This window comes from Balaenoptera physalus (genome assembly GCF_965194825.1).
Source record: "Balaenoptera physalus genome assembly, chromosome: 2".
NCBI classification, from domain to species: domain Eukaryota; kingdom Metazoa; phylum Chordata; class Mammalia; order Artiodactyla; family Balaenopteridae; genus Balaenoptera; species Balaenoptera physalus.
In genome coordinates this window covers 60,032,191-60,058,555 of record NC_138883.1, presented here as the reverse complement: position 1 = coordinate 60,058,555, position 26,365 = coordinate 60,032,191, and the positions used below count along the sequence as shown (strand labels likewise).

Sequence of the window (26,365 nt, the reverse complement as noted above, 5' to 3'; positions counted from 1 at the left end):
ACAAGAGAAGCCACCGCAATGAGAAGCCCACGCACCGCAGCGAAGAGTAGCCCCCACTCGCCGCAACTACAGAAAGTCCGTGCGCAGCAATGAAGACACAACGCAGCCAAAAATAAATTAATTAATTAATTTTAAAAAAAGAATCACTTAGAAAGTTTTTCAAAACACTTACATGAACAATCTCTACCCTCTCAACTATCTTCCAGTTGAAGCACATATTCACTCACTCTCTTAGGATCTATCAAAATCTCTGGACAGAAAAAGATTTTGAAAAATACACCAAGATGATCCTAGTATGTTACACATAACTCCCTGCCTTGGAAGACAAAGCTTCAATTTGCCCCAAAGATAAAAATGTCCTAGTGTGTGAAAAAATATATATACTCATGGTTCACCTATTAACTCTCAAGCCTTAAAATATGTCCCCTTGGCCAAACACAAAGTGTTTAGTTCCTAAGTGAGATGTAAAGAAACAAAAGCTAAAATTCTGTGGTTGCCTTCTCTCAGTCTTCAGCATGACTCTTCTGTAAGCCCTTCAAATCTCTAGTAAAATAGCTTCAGTTTCACTCTAAATTTTAAAGATACTTCAAAAGTGAAGGGTCTTCAATCTCTACGATAAAAATTTAAGGCAAACGAAAGAACGCTGAGGCCAACACTAAATTTAAAGGCTTTGTTATAATACAATTAGTCATTCATAATATTTTCTAGAAACTTATATCTAGAAGGCATTTATAGACATACATAGAGTGATGTGCACAAACAGGCTAAAACTACCATTCTTGTTGTTTACCTGGAGTTGTTTGGCAGACAGATCTTTCGTTCCTCTGAAGACATAGCTTTTTGAAATGCCCTCACATCCAAGTTCATGAACCTGCACCATTCTCCCAAAAGTAATTAGGCCAACCAAAGCTGTAGGTGGTAAAAGACTTAATGACATCTGCATAGATTCTTTCAGGGCTTGTAAGTCTTCATCTTCCATGCAAGTATCAACCACATAGAGGAATATCAAAGGCATCTGAGGACCACGCTTTTAAAAAATGGTGCGATAAAAAAAAATGTTTTAAAAGTATTAACACTTCAGCACAATACACAGGATAATCAGCAGAGGACTAATTAAATAATTTACAATACATTTACACAATGGAATCCTAATAAAGCCATTTCAGAAATGAAACAGGTTATATATGCATGGAGAGATATCCAAGACATCATCAAGTGAAAAATTCAGTTTAAAAACATTATTCATAGTTACATGAAGGAGATTTTCACTTTCAATTTTACTTAACTGCATGAGGTTTCATTTCTTATAACAAGCATTTATTTCTTTTAAAATAAGAAAATAGTGACTATAAAGCTTAAAAGAAAAATTAGGTGATTTTTATAAAATAATTATCTAACCCTGAATTGGATTATAAGAGAACTGGAAACTAGCCAGAGTGGACAAATTACTGACTGGCTCAGTGAACCATATTCTGGTTTCTCTACAACATTCATAAAAAATATTACCTTAATACTTAAATATGTAAATAACTATGTAAAGCTGTTCAGAAAGGGAAGAAAAATGATTTTCTTAACAAGGGCCAATGCCAAGAGTAATTTCATTATTAGACTTGGGGATATATCATTAGGCTCTAGCATCATACTGACCAAGTATTGGTAATTGACCTACCAACTACAAAGCAAAATTGATACTTTACTGTTTATTGATCTATTCGGTATAGCAAACCACACCACCCCACCCAATACCTTGGCCACCTTTCAAATAACTACAACAGAAATTACCTTACTCAAACTGACCTTGACAGTTCTTACCTTTGAAATTCTCAATCAATTCAATGTAAGAATCAAGAATGATTCCTTTTAAGTCAGCTCAATTTAACAGTTATTTTGGTATAAATTACTGGATATTTTAAATTTCTTAAAGAGTTACTCTTACGTTCTTACCAGAACTACATATTCAATGCTAGAAAACTGAGGTAAAAGTTCAGCAGGTTGATTCAGTTCAGATATACCAGCATAAGTAGGTGGAAACTGCAGGTAGAAAAAAACAAAACATTTTAACAAATTATTTGTGAGTAATGAAATTTTAAACTGAAAATAATTATTTCCTGATCATTTAATTATTAAAAAGGATAGTTTCATCATATATAAAGTTATTTCATCTTTATTTTTAAATATGCATCTTTCTGCATATTTAGAGCAGTATTATAGCATTAACATATGCAACAGGGGTTTTCTTACCTGATTCCTTTGATAACAAAAGTTGCAAGCCCAGAGTTTTGCTCGATAATCCACTTGACTGTTTTAAGAAAAGATACAATAGCTCATGGTTCAGTTAAATTGTACAATAATCCTAATTTCAATAAAATTAATTTCTTTCTGAAAATGAATACATTCAAATTGATATCAAAGCAATCTTTAAAAGCCATGTATTTTTAGGTGTTGCCATTATTTAATTCATACTTTTGACACATACAAGTTCACCAAAATGAATATATTGTAACTTTTAATATATCACAAATATCAACAATAAAATTAAGATAATCCTGTTTTTTTTTCTCCAAATGGCTCAGTAACTTCTAAACTCAGATCTAGAAAGCATTTATTCAATAAAAATATATTTATTGAATGCCATTATTCTAGGTGCTGATGATAAAGAAGTAAACAAGATCAAAGGTCCCTGCTATCACAGAGTTTATATCTGTGATATATATCACAGAAGATACTTTTAGATAGTGATAATAAAGATTAAAGATTACAAAGCAGGACATGAGAATGTATTTGGGAGGGCTACTTTAAAGGAAAGCCTTCAAATAAACAACTGAGGGACTTCCCTGGTGGCGCAGTGGTTAAGAACCCGCCTGCCAATGCAGGGGTCACGGGTTCGATCCCTGGTCTGGGAAGATCCCACATGCCGCGGAGCAACTAAGCCCGTGAGCCACAGCTACTGAGCCTGTGCTCTAGAGCCCGTGAGCCACAACTACTAAAGCCCGCACGCCCCAGGGCCCGCGTGCCACAACAAGAGAAGCCACAGTAGTGAGAAGCCTGCGCACCACAACAAAGAGCCCTCTCGCCGCAACTAGAGAAAGCCCGCGCGCAGCAACGAAGACCCAAACACAGTCAAAAAAATAAAAAATAAAAAAATAAACAACTGACGTGTAATCGGAATGAAAAGAAACCAGTCATAGGAAAATCTGGGGGCAAAGCAATCCAGGCAGCACATATAGCTATTGCACAAAGTCTGTGGTAGAAGTAAGTTAGGTATATCCAAGGATAAGAGAGAGGGTAAGGTATAATGCAGATGAAAATAAAGAAAATGGATGATACAAGACTAAGGCAGAAATACACAGAGGATAGATCATATAGGGCTTTATAGGTCTTGATAAGGGATATGGATTTTTCATTCCAAGTGTAATAAGTAGCTATTGAACGATTTTAATAAGCTGATATCCATTTGTAAAACTTCTGAGTGGAGAAGAGACTGCTGAAAAGCAAGAATGGAAACAGGAAGACCAGTTAGGAGGATAATGAAACCATCCAGGAAAAAGATGGTATATTTTGAAGTACCATGTTCTAGCAGAGAGTAAGAGACAGAATCCTGATGGTTCTGGAGATGGAATCGACCAGATTTGCTAGTGGACTGAGTGGAGAGAGAGGGAGCAGAAAGAGGAATAAAAGTTAATTCTTGAGAGTCTGGCTTATGTAACAAGAAATCATAACATTTTTCAAACACCATACCACTCAACTATGACTTTTCAAATGACACAAGATGGGATGATTGCCAGCATCAGTATCTAGAGAATACTGATAGAATCTAACAGTTTACACAGTGACAACTTCGCATTTGGTTTCTTATCAACTCACTACAACTAGCATGATCCTAAAATTTTATAGCTCTTTGGATCTGACTACCTTAATTTGAAAAAATAACTATAAACAAAAACAAAGACATTTTTATATAAATGAGCAAGAAAGAAACTGCATTTTTTTTTTAATCATAGTGACACATTAGTTTTTTCCATATACTTTAATTACCATAAAGGATTCAAAACTGCACGGCAAGTGGTCCTACTACACAGAACAGGTTCATATTGAATGGGTGGCAAATCTGGTCTCTCCTTCAGTGGTGTAAATAAGGCTGCTACTGGAACGACCATTCTTGTAGCTTCCAGTCGACTTGATGGCCAAACATTCCAACTAAATCGGACTCCATCTCGTTCTTCATTTTGTTGGATGAATTCCAAATAGGTTGTCATTGTAGACCTTGATTCTTATTTCTGTAACAAAATTAAAGTATATTTTTAAATCCTCTTAAGAAAATTCAAAATAAGTATGTTTTTCCCACTTCCAGCAATATTAATCCATTAGAAATCATAACCAAATGAAAATATTTATCTCAAAAAAAAATTAGCAAACAACAATGACCACAATTAAAACAAAATAATGAATGGCTCTACAGAACCCAACGCCTATTAGGCCCAATGAGAGGTATTTTATCCTTTTTTATTCACTCTCAAAAAAAACTACGGCAAAAACTAATAAATAATAAAATAGATGTCCTATTGATTTAAGGCAAAAATGGGGGAAAATCTAGATCCTAAGTTTTCCGTATCAGCCTTGTGAGTTACATTATTCTAATAAATAGATTGTCAAAAACATTAAATTCTAAAACTCACATGCTTTTCTACCCAGAAAGTAGTAAGTTTCCACTAAACTTGCTAGAAGAGAATATTTAAGGGTGCAAAACAAAAATATTTTTCTAAAACTAGGTACTTCTATTTTAGACAGGTAATTTTTTTATCATGCATCATTTAACCTCTCTTGCAGAAACTTAGTTCAGAATACTTTTAACATTCCAACTTAAGAGAGTATTTTAAACTCTAATTTGAGATATATAATTTCAATATAATCATTTAACTTTACCACTGGAAGAGGGAGATGCCACTCTGGTTAGTGCCCAGTGTCAAGAGACATCTCCATCTTGTTATTCTTTAGCTTCCTGACTAGGATGCCAGCTCTCCTACCTGGGAAGCAGTTCTATCTATCTCATGCTCTCAAAATGCAACAGTGGTTAGTGATGCAAGGAAATTGTAAAATTTAAAGGTCTGAGAAGATAGAATTTCAAGTACTATGTGGCTGGCTAAAAGACTTGTGGGAGAGATGAATGGCATAAAGAACCGAAGAATTATGAAGGTAGGGTGCCAACAGAGGCAACATGGATGCTGAAGTAGCTAAGAACAACAATGGGATGAGGAACTGATTCTAAAATATAAGTAAGGGAAGAAAAGGTATTATTAGATACAATAACAATTTTAATTTTGGAAAAATGTCCAAATATATTTTAGTAATACAAATTACAGAAAGTGAGGCTTAACAAATCTTAAGTATCTTAAGCAGCTAAGACCTTTCCCTTCTCTAAAAGAAAGGTTATATGTCAATTATATCGCAATTAAAAAATAATAAAATAGGGCTTCCCTGGTGGCGCAGTGGTTGAGAGTCAGCCTGCTAATGCAGGGGACACGGGTTCGATCCCTGGTCTGGGAAGATCCCACATGCCGCGGAGCGACTGGGCCCGTGAGCCACAGTTACTGAGCCTGCGCGTCTGGAGCCTGTGCTCCGCAACAAGAGAGGCCGCGATAGTGAGAGGCCCGCGCACCGCGATGAGGAGTGGCCCCCACTCGCCGCAACTAGAGAAGGCCCTCGCACAGAAACGAAGACCCAACACAGCCATAAAATAAATAAATAAATAAATAAAAATTAAAATAATAATAATAATAATAATAAAATCAAAATTAAACACTATTTCTTCCTATCAGAATTTCAGAGACAACTAAGGAATTTTATGCTATTCAAAAGCAATCATGTATTTTTCAGAGATTGATAAAGGGTAGTGAGAAATCCTAAGATATCTAGATTTGTTTAGAAAAGATTATTTTAAAGCTAAATACAGGAGACGGCTTTGAGAAAGATAATATGAGCTTTCAAGAAAAAGTGGCTGTTGAAAGATAATGATAAAACAAAGGTCTGGGATAATCAGAGAGGAGTTAGAAGATGCCAACCTCAGTTTTAACACAGGCAACAATAAGAGGAGAAACAACCTCTTCTGGGAGAGAAATGGTTTTTAGCAACAGCTTCCATGCTACAGATGTGAGTGTAAATTCTAGGAGTATGCAATCCCTCCCATTATTTCTACAGAACATAAAGCAAATGAAGTTTTCTGTTTATTACTTAATTGCATCTATAATCTGAGATACATCTAAAATGCATCACCAAAAAGCATCAAAAGACTATTAAAATATACTCAACCAATCAGGGTTGTTCATTTGAACGACAAAACACAAAAAATGTTTTGAGTGACTATTTTCTCAATTCTCCAAGAATAGTATATAACTAGTACTTAGGTATTTGTTATATATTTTCTTAAAAATGGATGAAGTGAGCCTGTCACCTGCAAAACCATTCACAGTATTTGTTGCCAATGATAAAATCTGAGCTTTCTCAAATTTAAATTAAAAAATTAAAATTTTTGAAAACTTGTATCTAATACCATAAGCTTCACAACTTCCTAATATGTAAAGATTTTGCTGATGAGACCAGTAGTGATAATAATATGATTTTTTATATATTGTGTGATGAAACATGCCAACATTTGGAAGATACACATTATTCAGTGAAGCAAGATCTCCCAAATGATCTGTTCATGATGTTACAAAATCATGCATGGGTAAATGATCCATTCAAAGTGTAGGATAGACCAATGGGTTATAATGCAATAAGTACAAGAAGTTCATTTTTAAGGTTTCAGACTCCACACTGCAATTAACCCTTGATTTCTTAATTAAAACTGTCGAGTTTGGGTATAGTATCAAAGAATATGCATATTTTTTAATACGAAAAAGCTATTAATATTCTCTCTCCTTTTTCCAACTACGTACCTATGTGAAGCCAGACTTCCTTCACACAATTCAACCAAAACAACATATTACAATAGACTGCAAAGCAGTAGATATAAAAATCTACCTGTCTTCTATTAAGGTTTTTCTTTTTTTTCTGGATCTTATAATACTCTTAAGTATTATATGCTTTATAATGCTTAAGAGTATAAAGAGTTCTTGGGACTTCCCTGGTGGTGCAGTGGTTAAGAATCTTCCTGCCAATGCAGGGGACACGGGTTCAAGCCCTGGTCCAGGAAGATCCCACAGGCCGTGCCTGTGAGCCACAACTACTGAGTCCGCGTGCTGCAACTACTGAAGCCCATGTGCTTAGAGCCCGTGCTCCGCAACAAGAGAAGCCACTGCAATAAGAAGCCTGTGCACCGCAACGAAGAGCAGCCCCCGCTTGCCGCAACTAGAGAAAGCCCGCGCAGCAACGAAGACCCAATGCAGCCAAAAATAAATAAATAAAATAAATAAATTTATAAGTGCATCCATTCTTCAAAAAAAAAAACAAAAAAAGAGTATAATGAGGTCTTGAGAATCACCTCCTTAGGACTCTAGGGCTTAATTCAAAATCTGGGAGCCTAGTAGAGAAAGGCTCTATGAAACTTAGCATGAAGACATCTACACACAGGCAACAGCCAGATTTAAGTTTCTACAACAGGTAACAAAACCTGGACTGTAACTCCACATCCTTACTTTTTTTTTTTTTTAATTTTATTTATTTATTTATTTATTTATGGCTGTGTTGGGTCTTCCTTTCTGTGCGAGGGCTTTCTCTAGTTGCGGCAAGTGGGGGCCACTCTTCATTGCGGTGCGCAGGCCTCTCACTATTGTGGCCTCTCCTGTTGCGGAGCACAGGCTCCAGACGCGCAGGCTCAGTAATTGTGGCTCACGGGCCTAGTTGCTCCGCAGCATGTGGGATCCTCCCAGACCAGGGCTCGAACCCGTGTCCCCTGCATTGGCAGGCAGATTCTCAACCACTGTGACACCAGGGAAGCCCCATCCTTACTTTTTATTGAGACATACTAAATATCACCTGACTGATATTTGAGTACAATTCCCCTCCTCTTCCTCACTCTTTTTCCTCTCAGTCTCTCTCCTCTAAGATCATATTTGTTCACTAAATCACATTTATTTCTTACCTTCTCACTTTCCAGCAGTGGTTTGAAAAAGTCCCACCTGTTTCTTCTTAACTGGTCCAATTACATAGGCATGCAAAACACCCCCCCAACTTCCCTCACCTTTCCAAGGGAGAAATTACTCAATCTTAAAATCACTCATTCTAGTACAAATTTTGCCAGGTTTGGTCCCATATTCAACAATAGCATATCTGAAATAAAGTCCTTTTACAAACCAGCTTTTTATAAAATGGCATTATTTGATAAGCATTCTCTCCCCTGATATTATGTTTGTCTAAAAGCATAAAACTAAATAAATACGATTCAAACACTATATTAGGATGCACACTTAATATACTAGTCGCTATATTTTTTTTTAAGTGGTACAAACACAAAAGACCATTCTAAAGAAATGTCTCATTTTTCAGCACAACTTATAATCATTGGGAGTTACTTTAGTTAAATACTTTCTCATGGTATAACTAAAAGCAAAGAAGCATTAAGTCACTTTAACCTAGAACATCAGATATGTGCCCACAGTATTTTAAAAGGCTTTACCTATTCAGTAATAATTAAAAGTTTTTAAATATTCCAATTTTAGCCCATTTATAGATAACTAAGTGCAAAACATTGTAAATTGCAAGTAAAATTTGAGTTCCTTCCCATCAGATATATTTGTTAACAATTACATGTGCCTCTCCCACTTTTCTGTCCTAAAATCTTCAATGAAGTGTCTTCAACTACTTCCCATGACTAGATTTATTATATTGGAAAAATAACTTAACCCCTCTGATCCTCAATTTCTCATCTGTAAGATCAGGGGTTTGGGTTAGAAAACTACAAGACCCCTTCTAAATCTAAAATTCTGAGCCAATTAAAAATGACTGGACTTCCAAAATGATGTCCATTAGACTAGTGGAGAAGGGAGAGAAGGAAGACAACACACATTTATATTTAAATCTATATTTAAATCTAAAACTTCTTTTAACCAATTTAACTTGGCTAGTTATCCACGACTTTGAGGCGTGTAAGTTGAAGAAGTTCACGTGAAAACACGAATTCAACTTACTCAATCCAGTGATTACATGCAGATTTACTATGACTTTTCCCTTCCCACCAAAACGGGAAAACACTTAGGGCTGAATGAAGTAGGTACAACTGGCCTAATCTGATAACTGAAGTCTATTTGTAATCAAGGCCCAAGGTGTTAGCTATACCTGGCACTTTTCTCCTTATCCCCTTTAACCCCCAAGGCCGAACTACGGGTGACGAAGTCACCTCGGTTCAAAGTCTAGGGCTCCTCAGCTCAGGCAGGGAATGAACCAAGAAGTCAAAGTACCCAGAAGCGGTGATGGGGTGGGGTGGGGAAGGTAGATCGGCCGGGAGCGGAGGGTGGGGTGCTGGGGGAGATGCCCAAACAGCTGTTTTTCACCCGACTCCCATCTTTCGCACCTGATACAGGGCAGGTGGGTGAGGGGGCCAGGTTCCCAGGCCCAGACAGAACTAAGCAGAGGGTGGTGGGTGAGCGGGTGACAAGTTCAGGGTTCCAGGCAGCCCCGCCGGGCCGGGTCGCAGCCCCGGCGCACCCCGCCCGCCCCGGGGCACCAAGACGGCAGAGCAGGCACCACCCTTGAGACCCCGGCCCGCGGACCCGCCGCCGCACAGCCGCCCCTCCCCCGCCTCCCACTGAGCGCCCGCGGACCCCCAAGGGAGCCGAGAGGAGGCAGCCCTGAAGTGGATCCTTACCACAGAGCCACCACGTACGAGATCCGCGCCTGTCGCAGCCTCTGCCTTACAAAATCCGCCCTCTCCGCCGAGCCAGAGCAGCCGTGGCACCGCAATCAGGGCCGGCGCCGCCCCGCCCCCGGCCTCGGCGCAGAACTCTGCGGGACTAACATGGCTGGTGCCGCTTCTGCCACGTCAAAGGGGGGGGGGAGGGGCGGGGCGTGAGGGGGAGGGAGGGGGAGGGGACGGTTCTGGGGGCGGGGCGACCGGGCCAGGGAACTGAAGGGGAGGGTGCGGGACCAGGGCGGAGCGGGGGGAGGGGATGGGGAGGGGAAAAGGGAGGGGAAGAGGCGGGTACCAGAGCTGGAGGGGCGGGGTGACAATGACAAACCTAACAGGGGTACTCAGGAGGGGCGGGGAGGGGCGCGGGACCTGGTGGAACAGGAGCGCGAGGGTGGGGTGCGCCATGGCGCTCCGGTCCCCTCTCCCCGGAGCCATGGCGGATCCCACTCCCCGCGGGTCTCATGATGTGTGACCTTCTGTCGCCAGACTCCTCAGCTTGCTGAGAGAAATGGAGGTGTCCTCTAGGACAGTGGTCCCCAAACTTTCTGGCACGAGGGACCGGTTTTGTGGAAGATAATTTTTCAGGGGTGGAGGGGTAATGGTTCAGGCGGTAATGGGAGCGATGGGGAGCGGTGGATTAAGCGTCCATTACTCCGCGCTGCTCACCTCCTGCTGTGCAGCCGGGTTCCTAACAGGCCGCAGACAGGTGAGGGTGGGGGCTTGGGGACCCCTGCTCTAGGACATCCTCTCCTCTAGGGCCCGGGTTGATTCCAAGAAACACAGGCTGCATCGCCCCTGAAAAAGCAAAGTGAGAAGTTCGTTCTTTCACTTAGTGCAACAAACATTTACTGAACATCTATCTACTTTGTGCCAGCCACAGTAGCGATGCTGTGATACGATGTAGGCAAAACAGCCAAATGTCTGGTCTGGAAGAATTTATATACTATTTATACACTATTCATGTATTCCTAGTCAGTTTACCTCTTTCCTCCTACACTGCCTCTGCCACCTCTCCCCCTACACACACACACACACACACACACACACAAACATACACACACACTACAATCTTTGGCTGATTAATCTTGATGTGTTTTCTGCTCTCTTTCCAAGAAAAGAACTGAGCAAAATAGGACAGACAGAAACTGGTTGGAAAGGCATTCGAGCTTGGTGGTCTCAGGCAACCCCACCCTTCAGTGAGGGGTTGCTCACGGAATTATTTCCAGATAGGACAACACCTAAAATCCTGCAAAGCTTAGCCCTATAAGCATTTTATGGAATAGAGAAAAAGATCAATTTTTTGTTCTTCCAAGCTTATATTCACAAGAAATAAGTTATGCAGCAAACATATATTTTACTTCCTCTAAGCTTGTTTTGTAAGGTAAAAGAATATGAGTTTGCTTATCAAATTTTAATACAATCCTGAAGAGGAAATGGGAATCAAAAGCCAAAATTCTGTATAGGCCTGCAAATAAAGTGGGCTCAGGATACTACCTTAACAAGGATTCCTGGCTGAAAGTACAGCAAGTAAATAGCTGTAGACAATGATATAAAGGTGGAATAAGGACAGTCGCAAAAAGAAACAAGATCTAGGAATGAGTAGGGTAAATAGACATAGATGAGAGGATCCACCGGGATCCTGGAATTCAGTGAGGAATACACCAAAGTATAGCACCTTCGGTAATTTCATTCATTTTATGGTCCCCAGAAAGGGATCTTTGCCGTCCAGCTCAATGAAGTCTAAGAAGTCATAATGCCTATGTTTTCAGCTGAACAAAAGACTTTTGTTTCCTATTACAATGAAATAAATGCTATGATGGGTAACAAGTTCATTCATATGTCTTTATGTGCTTAAAGGTGAATGAGTTTAAGAGTTTAACCCTTGTACATATCATCAGGATCTATTAGACCCAACTTTAGTTTTCTGAGATTTCCTCTTTTGGGAGTACTATTTGTAAGGATTGATTTTTTTCATGACTTTTATTCTTTCTTAAAGGTCTTCCAAAAAACAAAGAGAAAACTTATTTTTAAAAAAAATAGGATAAAACTTACTCTATTTACAGTGGTCATATGGGTCCTTTGGACTCTTGTAAATCTAGGATACATCATGGAATCTTACTGATCTTATTTTTCCTATGTCTTGCAACATTCTCCTACTTCATCATCCATGGAATTATTTCATCATTACTCATTAATTGTTCCAAACCATGCTTCAAAATATACTAAAATAATAAGAAAATGGAAAATGATAGAATTACCTAAGATGATAAAATAGTGAAGTAAGTCATCACTATTGCATTATCCTTCAGATTTCTTTTTGCAATGCTCAAAGTACTGCAGCATCTTTCTAGATCTTTGTACTATGCTTTAGCTCTCATTGAATATAGTTGAGAATTCAGAATTCAGAAGATTAATGCAGAGATAGAGAACAGCAGTCTAGACCCTAATAATCTTAAACTAGGAATCTTTAGATGACCACCTCCTAAATGAATTTTTCAAACTCAAGAATTAATGTACTGGACTGAATGTCAATATTATGACATAGTATGAGTGTGTTTCATGTTTGGTAATTGCAATCATTGTTGCTTTTGTTGTGGTCATCCACGTACAATGCTTGGTGTCAGTCTATTTATCTCTTGTAAAAATAAAATACAGTGTGTGTGTGTGAAAAAAAAAAGAATTAATGAGTTAACAATATATTTCTAAGGACAAAAAGAAAATGTGGTATTCTCATCTACTTACTCATTCAAAAGGAATAACTTCATTCCACAAGATTTTGCAGCAAACATCTGGATGATCTCATTTTGCTAAGAGCACATATGATAGTATTCTTTCACCTTTTATGATGTTTATATGGATACATTTACTTGATATGATTCTTAAGTGCACAAATGCTAGTTGCAGTTGTGTATACAAAGATGATAAGAAGGAAATAGATAATCTAGAAATTAAAAATTCTTTGAGTTGATCATTTATAAAACTAAAAATACAAATGTTTTGCAACTAGGTAGCAAAGAAGATGGCTGTCCTCTCTTCAACAAAATGATGAGCCTTTAAAGGTTTCAAAAAATTCTTCAAGTCTTGTATTTTGATAATGCAACTGCAAAAAGAACCAGAAGCAACAATAAGCTAGTATGTAGTAGTGATGTATTTGGAATCTGCAGTCACTATTTACAAGATGAGTATGCTCCAGACTCAGCATCATGGGTAATGTGTAGGTAGTTGCATTTAGAGGACATTGCCCATTTTGGATATATCTTCAAAACCAGGAAAATATGGAATAAAAACTAGGGTTTTCTATGTTCAGATACTTACTTAAATGTCCAATAAAGTTGTTTTTCATTATCCCTTTACTCTTTTTTTATAACAGCTTTATTGAATATCCCTTTACTCTGTGTATAAATTATTCATGAAATGACTTAAAGATATAAAAATTAGAAAGGATCCATTGGACCCAGATGGTAAATGGTAAAGACTAGTTTTTCGAATATACTGAAAGTTAAGAGGTTTTGATCTGAAGAAGAATAGAGAGAGAATGGAAAATTTCTTTTTTTTTTTAATTGAAGTATAGTTGATTTACAATGTTATGTTAGTTTCTGGTCTGTTGTCAAGCAAAGTGATTCACATATATATATAATATATATACAATATATATTTGTATACGTATATGTATTCTTTTGATTAGGTCAGTCTGACCTAAGAAAAAATTGGTAAAATTTATGTCAGAGAATGTTTTGCCTATGTTCTCTTCTAGGACTTTAATGGTGTCATGTCTTATATTTAAGTCTTTAAGCCATTTTGAGTTTATTTTTGTGTATGGTGTGAGGGTGTGTTCTAATTTCATTGATTTACATGCTGCTGTCCAGCCTTCCCAACACCACTTGCTTAAGAGACTGTCTTTTCCCCATTGTATAGTCTTGCCTCCTTTGTCAAAGATCGATTAACCATAGATGTGTGGGTTTATTTCTGGGCTCTCTATTCTGTTCCATTGATCCACATGTCTGTTTTTGTGCTAATACCACACTGTTTTGATTACTATAGCTTTGTAGTATTGTCTGAAGTCTGAGAAGGTTATGCCTGCAGCTTTGTTCTTTTGCCAGGATTGCTGGTCTTTTACAGTCCCATATAAATTTTAGAATTATTTGTTCTAGTTCTGTGGAAAATGTAATTGGTAATTTGATAGGTATTGCATTAAATCTGTAGATTGCTTTGGGTAGTATGGCCATTTTAGAGAATGGAAAATTTCTTGAGCTCCTGAGAAAGGAGTCAGACTATGAATTGGGAAAAGGGAGAAACTCCAAAAACAATATTTATTGGCTTTCTTTTTTTTTTAATTAATTAATTTATTTATTTGGCTGTGCCCAGTCTTAGTTGAGGCACACAGGATCTTAGCTGCCTTGTGTGGGATCTTTAGTTGCAGCATGCGGGATCTAGTTCCTTGACCAGGGATCGAACCCGGACCCCTGCATTGGGAGCGCAGAGTCTTAACCGTTGGACCACCAGGGAAGTCCCTTTACTGGCTTTCTAACTTAATTATAGACATCCCTGGACCAAAGCATTTTAGATCAATCTGTGAACCTGAAGGATTCTTGTTAAACATTTGCCAACATGCAACTGATTATAATTTTGCTTTCAGTTACACCACCTTGTGCAGGTCCAGGCACAAAATGATTGTTCCCTAAGTATTCATGAATTGAGCATGAAAACCTAAACAATTATAAAACATTGTTTTTATCATCATCATTTTTATGTATTTGGATGGTAAAACTATAAAATCTGACATAAGTCCACCCCCCAGAAAAAGTCTTTTTTTTAAAGCAAATACTCCTAAGATAATTACTTCTTCAAACTGGTATTCTTGAAAATGCCAGAGAATATTAAAAAGAGAGAGACAGGGAGAGGTCCTGTGGTCAAATACCAGTTAAATTATGTAAAATAGGTCTCTTGACTTGTCAAGAGTTTTAATATGCTAATATTCATTGTGAATATTTAAGAGTGGCATTTGCATACATTTCCCAAAGATATTTGACCTTGGAACTTTTTTTCAGGGACTATCTGGGGGCAAGTATTCTAAACAACCTATGACTTTGTCTTCAGTCATTAATCACATCAATCACAAGTTAATGTGTAACAGCCAGTATTTTCCTTCCTACTTTTCAATCCACAGATGTTTCTAAACTGGAGATTCTAGTATTACACAGTCAGGTGAAGTATGATAATGCAAATTCCTTGGAATTTTATATGGTCAACACCAGATGGAGCTTTAGCCTCTACTTTTTGGTTCAATCCAGTTTCTGGTTTTGGGTTTTTTTGTTTGTTTGCTTTTGTTTTTGTCCCCGCCCAGGGACTGACCCCCGGCCATGACAGTGAAAGCGCCAAATCCTAACCACTAGACCACCAGGGAATAAATAAAGCATTTGCAGTTTTTTCTAAGATGGATTCTCTTCCATTTGTTCAGATAGTGACATTATAAGGCACTAGCCAACTATTTTTGGACTACTCACTACAAAGAGTAATACTCAGCATCGGCAGAGTGTCAAGTCCATATATATGATATCTGTCTGGTGTTGTAGTCTGCACACACAATGACTACAATCATATCAGGTATAATAATAGTAAATAAGACTAATAAATTACACATAAATTCAACAACAACAACAAAAAAACAAAAAACAAAAAAAAACCCAATCAAAAAATGGGCAGAAGGGACTTCCCTGGTGGTGCAGTGGTTAAGAATTCTCCTGCCAATACAGGGGACACTGGTTCAAGCCCTGCTCTGGGAAGATCCCACATGCCATGGAGCAACTAATCCCATGCACCACAACTACTGAGCCTGTGCTCTAGACCCCATGAGCCACAACTACTGAGCCCGTGCCACAACTACCAATCCCATGTGCCTAGAGCCTGTGCTCCACAACAAGAGAAGCCACCGCAATGAGAAGCCCATGCACCACAATGAAGAGCAGCCCCCACTCGCCGCAACTAAAAAAAGCCCACGCGCAGCAACGAAGACCCAACGCAGCCAAAAATAAATAATATAGGGACTTCCCTGGTGGTGCAGAGGTTAAGAATCCGCTTGCCAATGCAGGGGACATAGGTTCGAGCCCTGGTCCGGGAAGATCCCACACGCCACGGAGCAACGAAGCCCGTGCGCCACAACTACTGAGCCTGTGCTCTAGAGCCCGCCCGCCACAACTACTGTGCCCGCGCGCCACAACTACTGAAGTCCGCATGCCTAGAGCCTGTGCTCCGCAACAAGCCACCGCAATGAGAAGCCTGCGCACTGCAATGAAGAGTAGCCCCCGCTTGCCGCAAATAGAGAAAGCCCGTGCGCAGCAGGGAAAACCCAACGCAGCCAAAAATAAAAATAAATAAAATAAATAAATTTTAAAGAATTTCTAGCTCTTGTTCAAACAGCAATTGCTTCTATTCCACAGAGTGCCCCACCAGTATTATACTCCAATACCATTTCATTCTGCCACTCTGACCAACTCCAGAATTATTACTGAGTTCATTTAATCAAACTAAACAAATGAAATCCTATGATCTGCTCTTAAACCATTTATAGCTAAAGAAACAAAACATGGTTATCTACTAACAGTTTTTTCCTTTTCTTTTTATCTAATGTTTATTTGATTTGTAAAGAACATGAGAATTATTAAAACCATGTAGCAAAGAAGGGAACTCCTACTTTAAAAGGAAGGAGCTAGATTTGTATTTTTACTTTAAAAGAGGAGTAAAGTTTTGGGTTTTGGGTTCCATAATTAAACTAGACTTCACCTTAATTTTCTGGCATCAGTGAGCTTTGTTGGATCTGGACCCCAAAGCCTAAGAACAGCATTCTCAGACAGAGGTAAAGAGACTGACTCTGCTCATGCCCAGAGGGTGTGACCTAAGACTAGGATCCCCTTGCGTCTAACTTAATTGCCTCTCTAATCTACGACCAGTGGGTCATAAAGCCTCTCATTTGTGCTGAGCTGCATCTTGTGGAGCATAGTAATTTTTAGAGCAATGGTTCATAAGTCTGACCACCCAAGATAGAATCTCAGCTCCATCTACTTCCTACTTGTATGACCTGGGCATGGTATGTAACATTTTCTGAGCCAGTTTCTTCATCTGAAAATAGAGATAACAATCATACTTACCACTTAGAATAACAATACATTGTGAGGATTGAATGTGATAATCTATATAAAACATTTAGCCCCATATCGCCCTAGGAAAGAAAAAAGCAGCTTCTGAGAGCCTGAAATTGGCCTGGCTCTATCAGTTGGCCCCAGCTGTTGTTAGGAGCTGCCCGGGCACTCACAGCCAGGCCACATTATTCTTTTGTTGAACCTAAGCCATATCACAGCACACCAACATCAGACAAGAACACTCAGGAACCCTGAAGGATCATGACAAAAACAAGACCACTCTGTAATCGTGCCTCTGAAGTCTGACAAAATCAGGAAGATTGTCCAAACCACAAAATGACCGAATACCTCCCTAACCTGGCTAATATGAGTGACTGCTGCTTCTTTACCAATTACACCATTAGCTTCCCTTCTTTCTTCTACTTTCTAGATGAGTGATTAAAATACCTAATCACAGAATTTGTCAAGTGTTCAGATGAGCCGAAGAGAGAACTGAGCTTCCAGGTGTCAGAGAAGCCAATCAAAGCAACAATGAACCAAAATGAATGCAAAAGTGAAGCCCGTAATCACTTACTGTGATTGTATAAGCAAGAGTCTAAACCTGGTGAAAGCACAGACTCCCCCTGTTCCATTACCGCCATGGAATGGCATGACTGGTTGAGGGTCATCTCACGGTTGAGGGTTTCCCAAACAAAAGACTCCTGCAGATTTATGGAACTGGGGGTGGGGATGGGAAAAGTACTGGGTACTGACCCAGAGAGGTGAAGTTTCCCGTGAAGGAGACCTCCAAGTGGAAACACCTGAGCTAGGAATGCAGCAATGCATTAGAGCATGGCTGGCTAGGGAGGGCTGGGTTGTTGACTGCAATTCCCTTCAGAGACTGCAATGCATTGAATGGGAGCATCAAGTCTGGTGTGGCGAGGGCAGGTTTCCCTGTGAAGCCTGCCAGGTAAAGCCTTTGTAATTGCGTATAGTCAGGCCTAAAAAAAGTCACACATAGGTTTTTAACCAGGAGCTGGACTCCTCAGAATTATCCCCATTTCCTGACAGCAAAGCTCCACTGTCCCCAGATCACCGAATAAAGCTCAATGCTTACCATAGTGCCTGACACATAATAGAAAACTGATAAACATTAATTGGATGACTGAATTTATTAAAGTTTAACGGCATAAAGAGGCAAGTGAAATTTTAGATTGTAGCCAAGGAGAAAAGAACTGACAAAATATGGTAATGTAGGAGAAATTCTAGGGTAGTAAATCTTAAAGAATAGGGAGGGAAAAGATTAAATGGATGGGCTAAGCTATGTTTCTCATTTGGAATACTTCTTAAAGATCTCAATTTCAGAGTCCTACAACCAATAAACAGACTCAGAAACTCTGGAGGAAGAGAGTTATAGGACACAGGAGTCTGTATTTTAAATAATTTCTTCCAGATAATTCTTATATACACTAACATTTGAAAATAACTGAGCTGCTTAAAGGGATATAAAATACAGGGACAAATTTTTCATTTAGCTCTGTAATTTTGACTTAGCAGATGCCATCATCGTCAATAAACAGTCATTGAGCTCTGTTCTCACAACCTTCATACTACTCCTACAGCCAACCACCAATGTGAGAAACACTGAAACACAAAAGTCTTTCCAATGTAAACTGAGAAGTGAGGGGAAATCTTTGAAAACGGGGCACCGGAACCAGTTTGGTATCTTAGGAATAGTTCTTCCTAGAAGGAGATTAAATGAAATGGTTATTATAGTTTTAGAAGTTCAGCTTTCTAAAAATTAAGTTTTTTTCAGAATAACTTAATCAACCAAATATAGTTTCTTCTCAACTGTCCCATATCTAACTGAAACATTCAAAAATACTTAGTGCAATTTCCAATTTATAACCATATTTAAAATGTGTTCCAATGTTCATTCCTTAATTCTTTTAAGTCAGATTAGTTTTAAAGAGTAGAAAGTAACCCTTATAGATTTTTATTTTCCTCTCTCTTGAATGAATTTATTCCTGTGTATTTAAGTTTCTAGAACCATTTCAGAATCAATGATGTACTTTATAACTCACATTTTCTTTTGAAATAGATTTTCTTAATATTTCCCAGGACAACCTTTGTTCCATTCTGCTATTCCTCCCCTTGTTCCCTTCATCCCTGTGTAGTTCTGCCACGCACTTATACATGGAGTCCAATATTAAGAATTGTTCCCTTGTGGTTGGTCTACTAGGTTCTTTTCTCCAGAAAAATGGGGATAAATTGCTAATAAGCTAGTTTCAAAAAAAAAAAAGTATTTGTAGGAAAATCCAGAAATGACACAGTTTACTTTTTCTAATTTGTTCCATTTGTTCTTAATCATTACCAAAACGTTTGGTGACAGTATTTCTCCATATTTCTTGCTAATAAGCTAGTTTCAAAAATATATATATATTTGTACATATATATATATTTGTAGGAAAGTCCAGAAATGACACACTGTTTACTTTTTCTAATTTGTTCTTGATCATTACCAAAACGTTTGGTGACAGGAGCATTTCTCCATATTTCTTATAAGCTTGTTTCTTCCAAAATCAGTAAAATTTTTAACCAAATAATTTTCTAGTTTGACTGCAGCCTGGCAGTTTCTTTCCAAGTCTCCCAATTGTTTAGTTACCATTCATAAGCACTAATTCTTTAGCTCTTAACCTAAGGACTGTCCTTACTTTGTCTCCAATTTAGAAAGTTACATTCTGGTTTTGAAATCAATTGCTTGCAAGCTAAAGACAGTGCTTTAAGAAAAAGAAAAAAAAAAAGCCTTAAAAACAAACAAACCTTAGAAAACAAGTCAATTGTATTCACTCACAGCTTGTTAAGAAAAACTGAGATATAGTACTGTCATTGTTTCTTGCAATTTGTGACCCAGCACAAGTTAACTTAATCCATTTCTGCCTTGTTTCCTCACCTGCAAAATGGAAATAAAGTACCCCCTCACAAGATTGGCCCTAAGATTAATAATGATAATAACTTCTAGGTGTTGGCATTAACTTTATTCTTTGCACTAAGGAAAGAGATATTTCTGAAAAAGTGATGGCTACTCTAGTAGTAATATTCACTTCAGATAAATATAAAGTGATCTTTGGCGCAGCCAAGCACAAGAAATTCCTCTGGGAAATTAATTTTACATTAATTTGGCGTCAGATAAATCTGAGTTGGAATTGGTTTTCCTCTTTCGGAGAAAGTTACGATTGTAGTACTTAACCCCTCTTTCGGTCGATTTCCTCCCCTACAAAACCTGGATAATACCGCTTACGTCAAAAGGTTGTAAAAATTAAACGAGGAAATGCATGAGCTGCGTCTACCAGCGGTTTACGAATTTAGAGCTCAATAAATGATAATCACAGTAACCTGGTCATTAATTTAAAAAACATTTAAAGCTCCCTCACTACTAGGGATGCACAAAAGTTAATAACCCTCAGTCTTAGAAGAGTATAGAGCGTAATACCCAGAAAAACTTCCGAACTACTTTTACGAGGAACTAACCCTGCAGTCTTCATTACCCCACCGGAGCCTTAACCTTACGAAAATCAGCAGGTTCGCTCATGCGCAGTTACACCCCCTAAGCCCAGCCTCTTGCTCAACACCGCGCCAAAGGTGCCAACATGTGCGCCTGCGCTGTGACCCAGACCTGGCGCATGCGCTGGGTGGGACAGGCCGGATTGAAAACTATGGCGTGGGTACCTGCGGAATCTGCGGTGGAAGAGTTGATGCCCCGGCTGTTGCCAGTAGAGCCCTGCGACTTGACAGACAGTTTTGATCCCAACGTACCTCCGAGGACTCCCCAAGAATACCTAAGGCGGGTCCAGTGAGTGATTTGACCCTTTGCGGGTGGGCTGGTTGTCCTTCCGCCCCTGGGCACAGCGCCCAGTGCCTGGCTCGACCCTTAAGTGTGATAAAGCCCCACCTCTGTTCCCGTCCCCCATCCACTGTCGGAACAAGATTCCTTGATTACATCTTTGCGTGAGCGAGTTTCTATGAACTTAACTTTGTTAAACCTGATTACTTGTGACAAGATAGGTGCTCTTAGATTTCTTCCACATAAGATATCTTGCTTTCAGTCAACATAATTTCAGAAATACATTGTTTAGTACTTCGATTGCAATTCTGAACTTTTTTTCTGATTTAATAATGAACCGTAGAAGTGGATCGCTTGTTTTACTACACATGAACAATAGTAATCACGTTTTTTGTACTTATTTCTTATTTGTAGGATCGAAGCAGCTCAATGTCCAGATGTTGTGGTAGCTCAAATTGACCCAAAGAAGTTGAAAAGGAAGCAAAGTGTGAATATTTCTGTGAGTTTTATTACCCGTCGGGATTTTTTTTTCCCTCCCACAAATTAAAAGACCAAGGCTCTCCTATAGTGCCAGACAGTATCAGACAGTATCAGTTACGATGTAGGTAAGATTTGATTACTCCGTACTAAGTTGTACTTTTCCCCCCAAAAGGACAGCTGGCATTTACTGCCTCCAGAGAGGCTTTCAGTAACCCTGGCATTCTTGGAGATTTGCTCATAATACTTAAGGAACATGATCCAGTCCTAAAGGAGTCTTTCAATAGGTTACTTATGCTATCCTTTATTTTTAAGGTACCTTTTTTTCAGTTCATAATTAGTATCAGGCTGATGTTTAATCTTAGTGTAGTTTGCATGTTTTGAATTTGACTGGGTTTTGTTTTTTAAAAATAGAAACCCAAATATCACACTTTTCTACCTACTTGCCCACTGTGAACATTTTCATTCATTTATTTATCCAACACATATTTTACTAAACAACTGTATTGTGGGAATACAACAGAGGATGAGACAGAAAATGTCCCTACCCTTGTGGAGTTTACGTTCTCCTGAGGAAGATGGTAAAAAAAACCAAATTAATTACATACTGCGACCATTGTTGTGAAAAAAAGTAACATACAATGACCAATAAGTAACTGGGAGAACTACTTTAGATAGAGTAGCCACAGAAGGTCTGTTTTAGGAGGTGCTATTTAACCAAAGGTGGAAGGAGAGCAGCAGTTTTTAAATTGTGATAATTCCTTTTTCTTTTATGTTCTAAGTAATTCCTTTATCTGATGTTTATAATCAGGAGGTTTAAATTCAGACACTATAATGTTTCATATAATTCCTTTCCAGAAGTTTTTAGTTGATGGAAGATGATATCTTGTATATCTGGCTTTTAAAAAGTGACCACATTAAGTTTTATTTCAAGGCAGTATGTGATCAGTTGTGACCTCTGTGCTGTTTTGGAAAGTAGAAGTAGCCCTTATAAAGTCAAGCATCTGAAATTATTTGAGTACGTTCTGCTCATACCAAAATTCTTTATTTGGTTTATATCTCTCTTTGTTTCAAACTGTTTTGCTATTATATTCAGTAGAAAGGTAGGACTAGATTATACCTTCGAGTCTCATGTCATGTGGATTTCTTAGAAACTCCAACTATAAACCATTCCAGGTTGCTCTTACTAAAGTGACTATATAAGAGTCTTTTCCTAATGTTTTAAACTCAGACGTAAATAGTAAAGTGAGTTGCCTCCTTTTTTACATCTGCAAAAAATACTGTCTTTCTTGTATCGTCTTATTCGCTTTATTATTCACTTTTCATCTTGATTCTGCTTTTACTTTGCAGAGGTATGAGATTCTAGTTATAACACTAACATTGATTCTAACATTTATGAACTGATCTCTAGCTTTCAGGATGCCAACCTGCTCCTGAAGGATATTCCCCCACTCTTCAGTGGCAACAGCAGCAAGTGGCACAGTTTTCAACTGTTCGGCAGGTAGGTGTACTTTAATCATTTAATCAAATTAAACCCCTCCCTCCCTCAGACTTATTTCTGTTCTTAGACTGTAGCTGGAAAAATTTGGGTTTCTAGTGTATAAAGATAAGAATATTCATGAATCAATTACCAAATTATTATAATCATTAGACATAATACAGTTGAACATATTTTCCAAGTTTTAGAATTGTTAGAATGTTGTGCAGCAATTGCTTTCTTTTGAGTTATCCATTCTCTGAAGATCATTTGTCTACTTTATCTTCCTTTAGAGTGTGAACAGACATAGAAGTCACTGGAAATCACAGCAGTTGGATAGTAATGTGACCATGGTATGTAAGTTTCTCTGTTTAGATTGTACAGTGTATAACTATTTGATATAGTCTGTATTTACTTCCAGTTCTTAAAGATTCACTTGCTTAATCCATATTATTTTCATTCTCTCCCATCTATCATTAATAGTAACAGTTCCATTATCTTAGTAGCCTGAAAAGGATAGAGTCAGTAATGCAAGTTATTTTTATGACAGTTTTAATCTACATCTTGAGAGACTTTGGATCGGTCTTTACAAGTTTTTAAAGGTTCTTCTAGACATTTGCTTTTTAGGAAATTAAATACATTTTCAGTATTTACAAAAAGATTGAATAAAGGCATATTGGATTTTCCTCATGAGGTAATGGTGCCAGTATCAGTGAGTGACATTTTAGTAAAGCTGGTCATGCTTACTGGAAAGTAGTATTTCTTACTTTATCATCCTAGATATAATTTTAAGCTTTTTAGTAAATATGCTATATGTGGACTACTGTATAAAAAGGGTGTTGGGGAAGAGGTGGATACATTGTTCCAGGACAATACTTTTAACCTTTTAGGGAGTCTTATAGTTTTCCTGAGAATCAAATGAAAGGTATTTATTTTCAGAGGGAAAAAATGTACCTATGCATACAATTTTGCTCACAGTTTCACGTGGTTCACAGATTTCAGATTTTAGAAGCTTCTTCTAGGCAGTGCTTCCTAACATCTTTTATGCGATGACACATTGGGATAAATGGAAGAGGCTGCTCCCATAGCCTAAACTACCAGCTGAAAGCTAAGAGATTCAGTGTAACCTCTCTATATGCTTCTGTATACCAGTTGGAAGCTCTGCTCTAGGAAAAGTGTGGTAGACACTAACATCACTTGCCCAAGATCATTTAACTCATAAAAGGTATAACTGAGATTCAGACTGAACTTTGTCTGACTCTAAAGCCTTTCACTGTGCTGTGAGGCCTCCTAGTAAGAAGAGGGAGAGGGCAGTAGGTAGGTAGATATATTTTTTCTTGCTCAGTCTAAGGACTTTTGGGTACCTACTTACTAATTCAAAAAGAAGCTCATCAGTAACATTATGACAATATAATTTTGTCAAGAAAGAAATGACTGAACATAATTGATTCAATAAATGAGGATCATCCATCAAAACAGTAGACTATTACATAGCAATAACATATGTTCATCATGGCAGATGTAAACATTATGTAAATAATAAAATGAATTTTTAAAGCATGCTCTGATAGCAACTATGTAAATATGAACATTGATTGATCAATTGATCCAATCATTTATTAAGCACCCACTATATTTAATAATTAGGGTTTTCAATGCTACCTGAAGCAGAAACAGTCTCTGACCAGTGGAGTAATGGGAAAAGATGAATTGTTCCAGGACAATGGGTTTTTACGTTTTAGGGGTCTCATATTCATTCTGAGAATCTAATGAGAGCTGTTTATCCTCGGGGTGGGGGAAAAACTGCACATATATGTAAAATAATTTGCAAGGTGATGTGCCCAAATAAACCCATTGTTCTGTTAACTGAATCACACCTGAAACTAACACAATATTGTAAATTAACTATACTTAAATAAACAAATAAATTTTTTAGGAAAAAATTTTTAATTGTTCTGTTAAGGTAGCCATATTGAACTGAATGGTCCTACTTTTTTTCATCTGACAATGTAGAATAAATCTACTCCTTCTTTAATTGGACAGCCCTTTCAGTATGTGGGGTATGTAATCATGTCTCCTTCCATGGGATGAACATACTTCATTCTTGTAATCATTCTTAGTGTATTTTTTTTTCCATACCAATTTCCATCTTTATCACCTTCCTTTGAACACATTCTTGCTTGTCAGTGTCCATTAAAGTATGATCCAAACTAAACATGTCCCATCTATGGTGTGACCTCTTGGGTACTGTGTTGGTTGGCTAGGGCTGCCATAACAAAACACCACAGACCTGGTGGCTTAACAGACAGTAATTTATTTTCTCACCGCTTTGTGGGCTAGAAGTCTAAGATCAAGGTGTAAGTGGGTCTCTCTCAAGGCCTCTCTCTTTGGCTTGCAGGTGGCCGTCTCCTTGCTGTGCCCTCACATGGTCTTCTGTGTGCACGCCCATCCCTAATGTCTCTGTGTCCAGACTTCCTCTTCTTCCAGGGACACTGGTCAGATTGGCTTCGGACCCAACCTAACCACCTCATTTTAACTTAATCACAGCTATAAAGGCCCAGTCTCCCAATAATCCTATTCTGGAGGTTAGGGCTTCAACATACAGATTTTGGGGGTACACAGTTCACTCCATAACAGGCACTGTATCTTTGTGTTGAGGTGGTGGGAATATGGAGGAATCCTCACTTCTTTTTTCACTGCTCAGTATAAAAAAAAAATACATAGGAGTAAGTAAGTTCTTTTTTTTTTCTTTTAGCCAAAATCTGAAGATGAAGAAGGCTGGAAAAAATTTTGTCTGGGTGAGAGGTTATATGCTGAAGGGGCTGTTGCACCAGCTGCAAGTGAAAGTCCTGGAATTGATTATGTACAAGTAGGTGATAATGTGGCTAAACAAACAAAAAAAGGTCATAATTTTGGTTCATGATTTAGTATAAAGACTCAGCAAACTACAACCTAGGGCAAATCCAGTGTGCAGATTTTTTTCGTATAGTCATGAGCTAAACATAAAAACATAATGGTTTTTATGTTTTTAAAGGGTTGTTTAAAAATAAATAAATAAATAATATGTGACTGAGACAGTGTGTACCCTACAAAGCCTAAAATATTTACTTTCTGGCTCTCTACAGAAAATATTTGCCAGTATTTTCTCTTAGTTTATTGGCTTTTTGACTTAAAAATTGGCAGCCTAGTTTCTAAAACAATGTGTTTTAGCTGTTTAATAATTTTGTGAGTTAGGATTTTTTTTTTTAATTTTTATTTATTTATTTATTTATGTCTGCGTTGGGTCTTCGTTGCTGCGCGGGGGCTTTCTCTAGTTGCGGCGAGCGGGGGCTACTCTTCGTTGCTGTGCGTGGGCTTCTCATTGTGGTGGCTTCTTTTGTTGCGGAGCACAGGCTCTAAGTGCGCAGGCTTCAGTAGTTGTGGCACATGGGCTCTAGAGCAGAGGCTCAGTAGTTATGACGCACGGGCTTAGTTGTTCCACGGCATGTGGGATCTTCCCGGACCAGGGCTCGAACCTGTGTCCCCTGCGTTGGCAGGCAGATTCTTAACCACTGCGCCACCAGGGAAGTCCCAGGATTCTTTTTTTTTAATGATTAGACGTGGGTCAA

General features: G+C 38.3%; 2 protein-coding genes across 8 annotated transcripts in view; one reads left to right on the top strand and one right to left on the bottom strand.

Moving 5' to 3' along the window:
- The window catches only part of SEC23A (SEC23 homolog A, COPII coat complex component), a 61,789-nt gene extending 51,821 nt beyond the window's left edge, over positions 1–9,968 (bottom strand). For both annotated transcript variants that reach the window (XM_082452115.1, XM_082452116.1), the window contains exons 1-5: positions 9,803–9,968; positions 4,036–4,277; positions 2,242–2,299; positions 1,945–2,031; positions 791–1,027 (exon numbers count right to left, since the gene is read on the bottom strand). In XM_082452115.1, the coding sequence (XP_082308241.1) occupies positions 791–1,027; positions 1,945–2,031; positions 2,242–2,299; positions 4,036–4,256 (603 nt within the window). In that variant the 5' untranslated portion in view covers positions 4,257–4,277; positions 9,803–9,968. The remainder of the gene's footprint in view (positions 1–790; positions 1,028–1,944; positions 2,032–2,241; positions 2,300–4,035; positions 4,278–9,802) is intronic.
- A 7,583-nt stretch (positions 9,969–17,551) lies between these two features.
- GEMIN2 (gem nuclear organelle associated protein 2) overlaps positions 17,552–26,365 on the top strand; it is a 39,908-nt gene continuing 31,094 nt past the window's right edge. Inside the window, exons 1-5 of one of the 6 annotated variants that reach the window (XM_082452237.1) lie at positions 17,552–20,803; positions 21,218–21,302; positions 22,692–22,781; positions 23,051–23,110; positions 25,513–25,626. In XM_082452237.1, coding sequence (XP_082308363.1) covers positions 20,610–20,803; positions 21,218–21,302; positions 22,692–22,781; positions 23,051–23,110; positions 25,513–25,626 — 543 coding nt within the window. In that variant the 5' untranslated portion in view covers positions 17,552–20,609. Of the gene's footprint in view, positions 20,813–21,217; positions 21,303–22,691; positions 22,782–23,050; positions 23,111–25,512; positions 25,627–26,365 lie in introns of all 6 variants that reach the window. The other 5 variants (XM_082452241.1, XM_082452239.1, XM_082452236.1 and 2 more) reach the window with 5 other exon arrangements.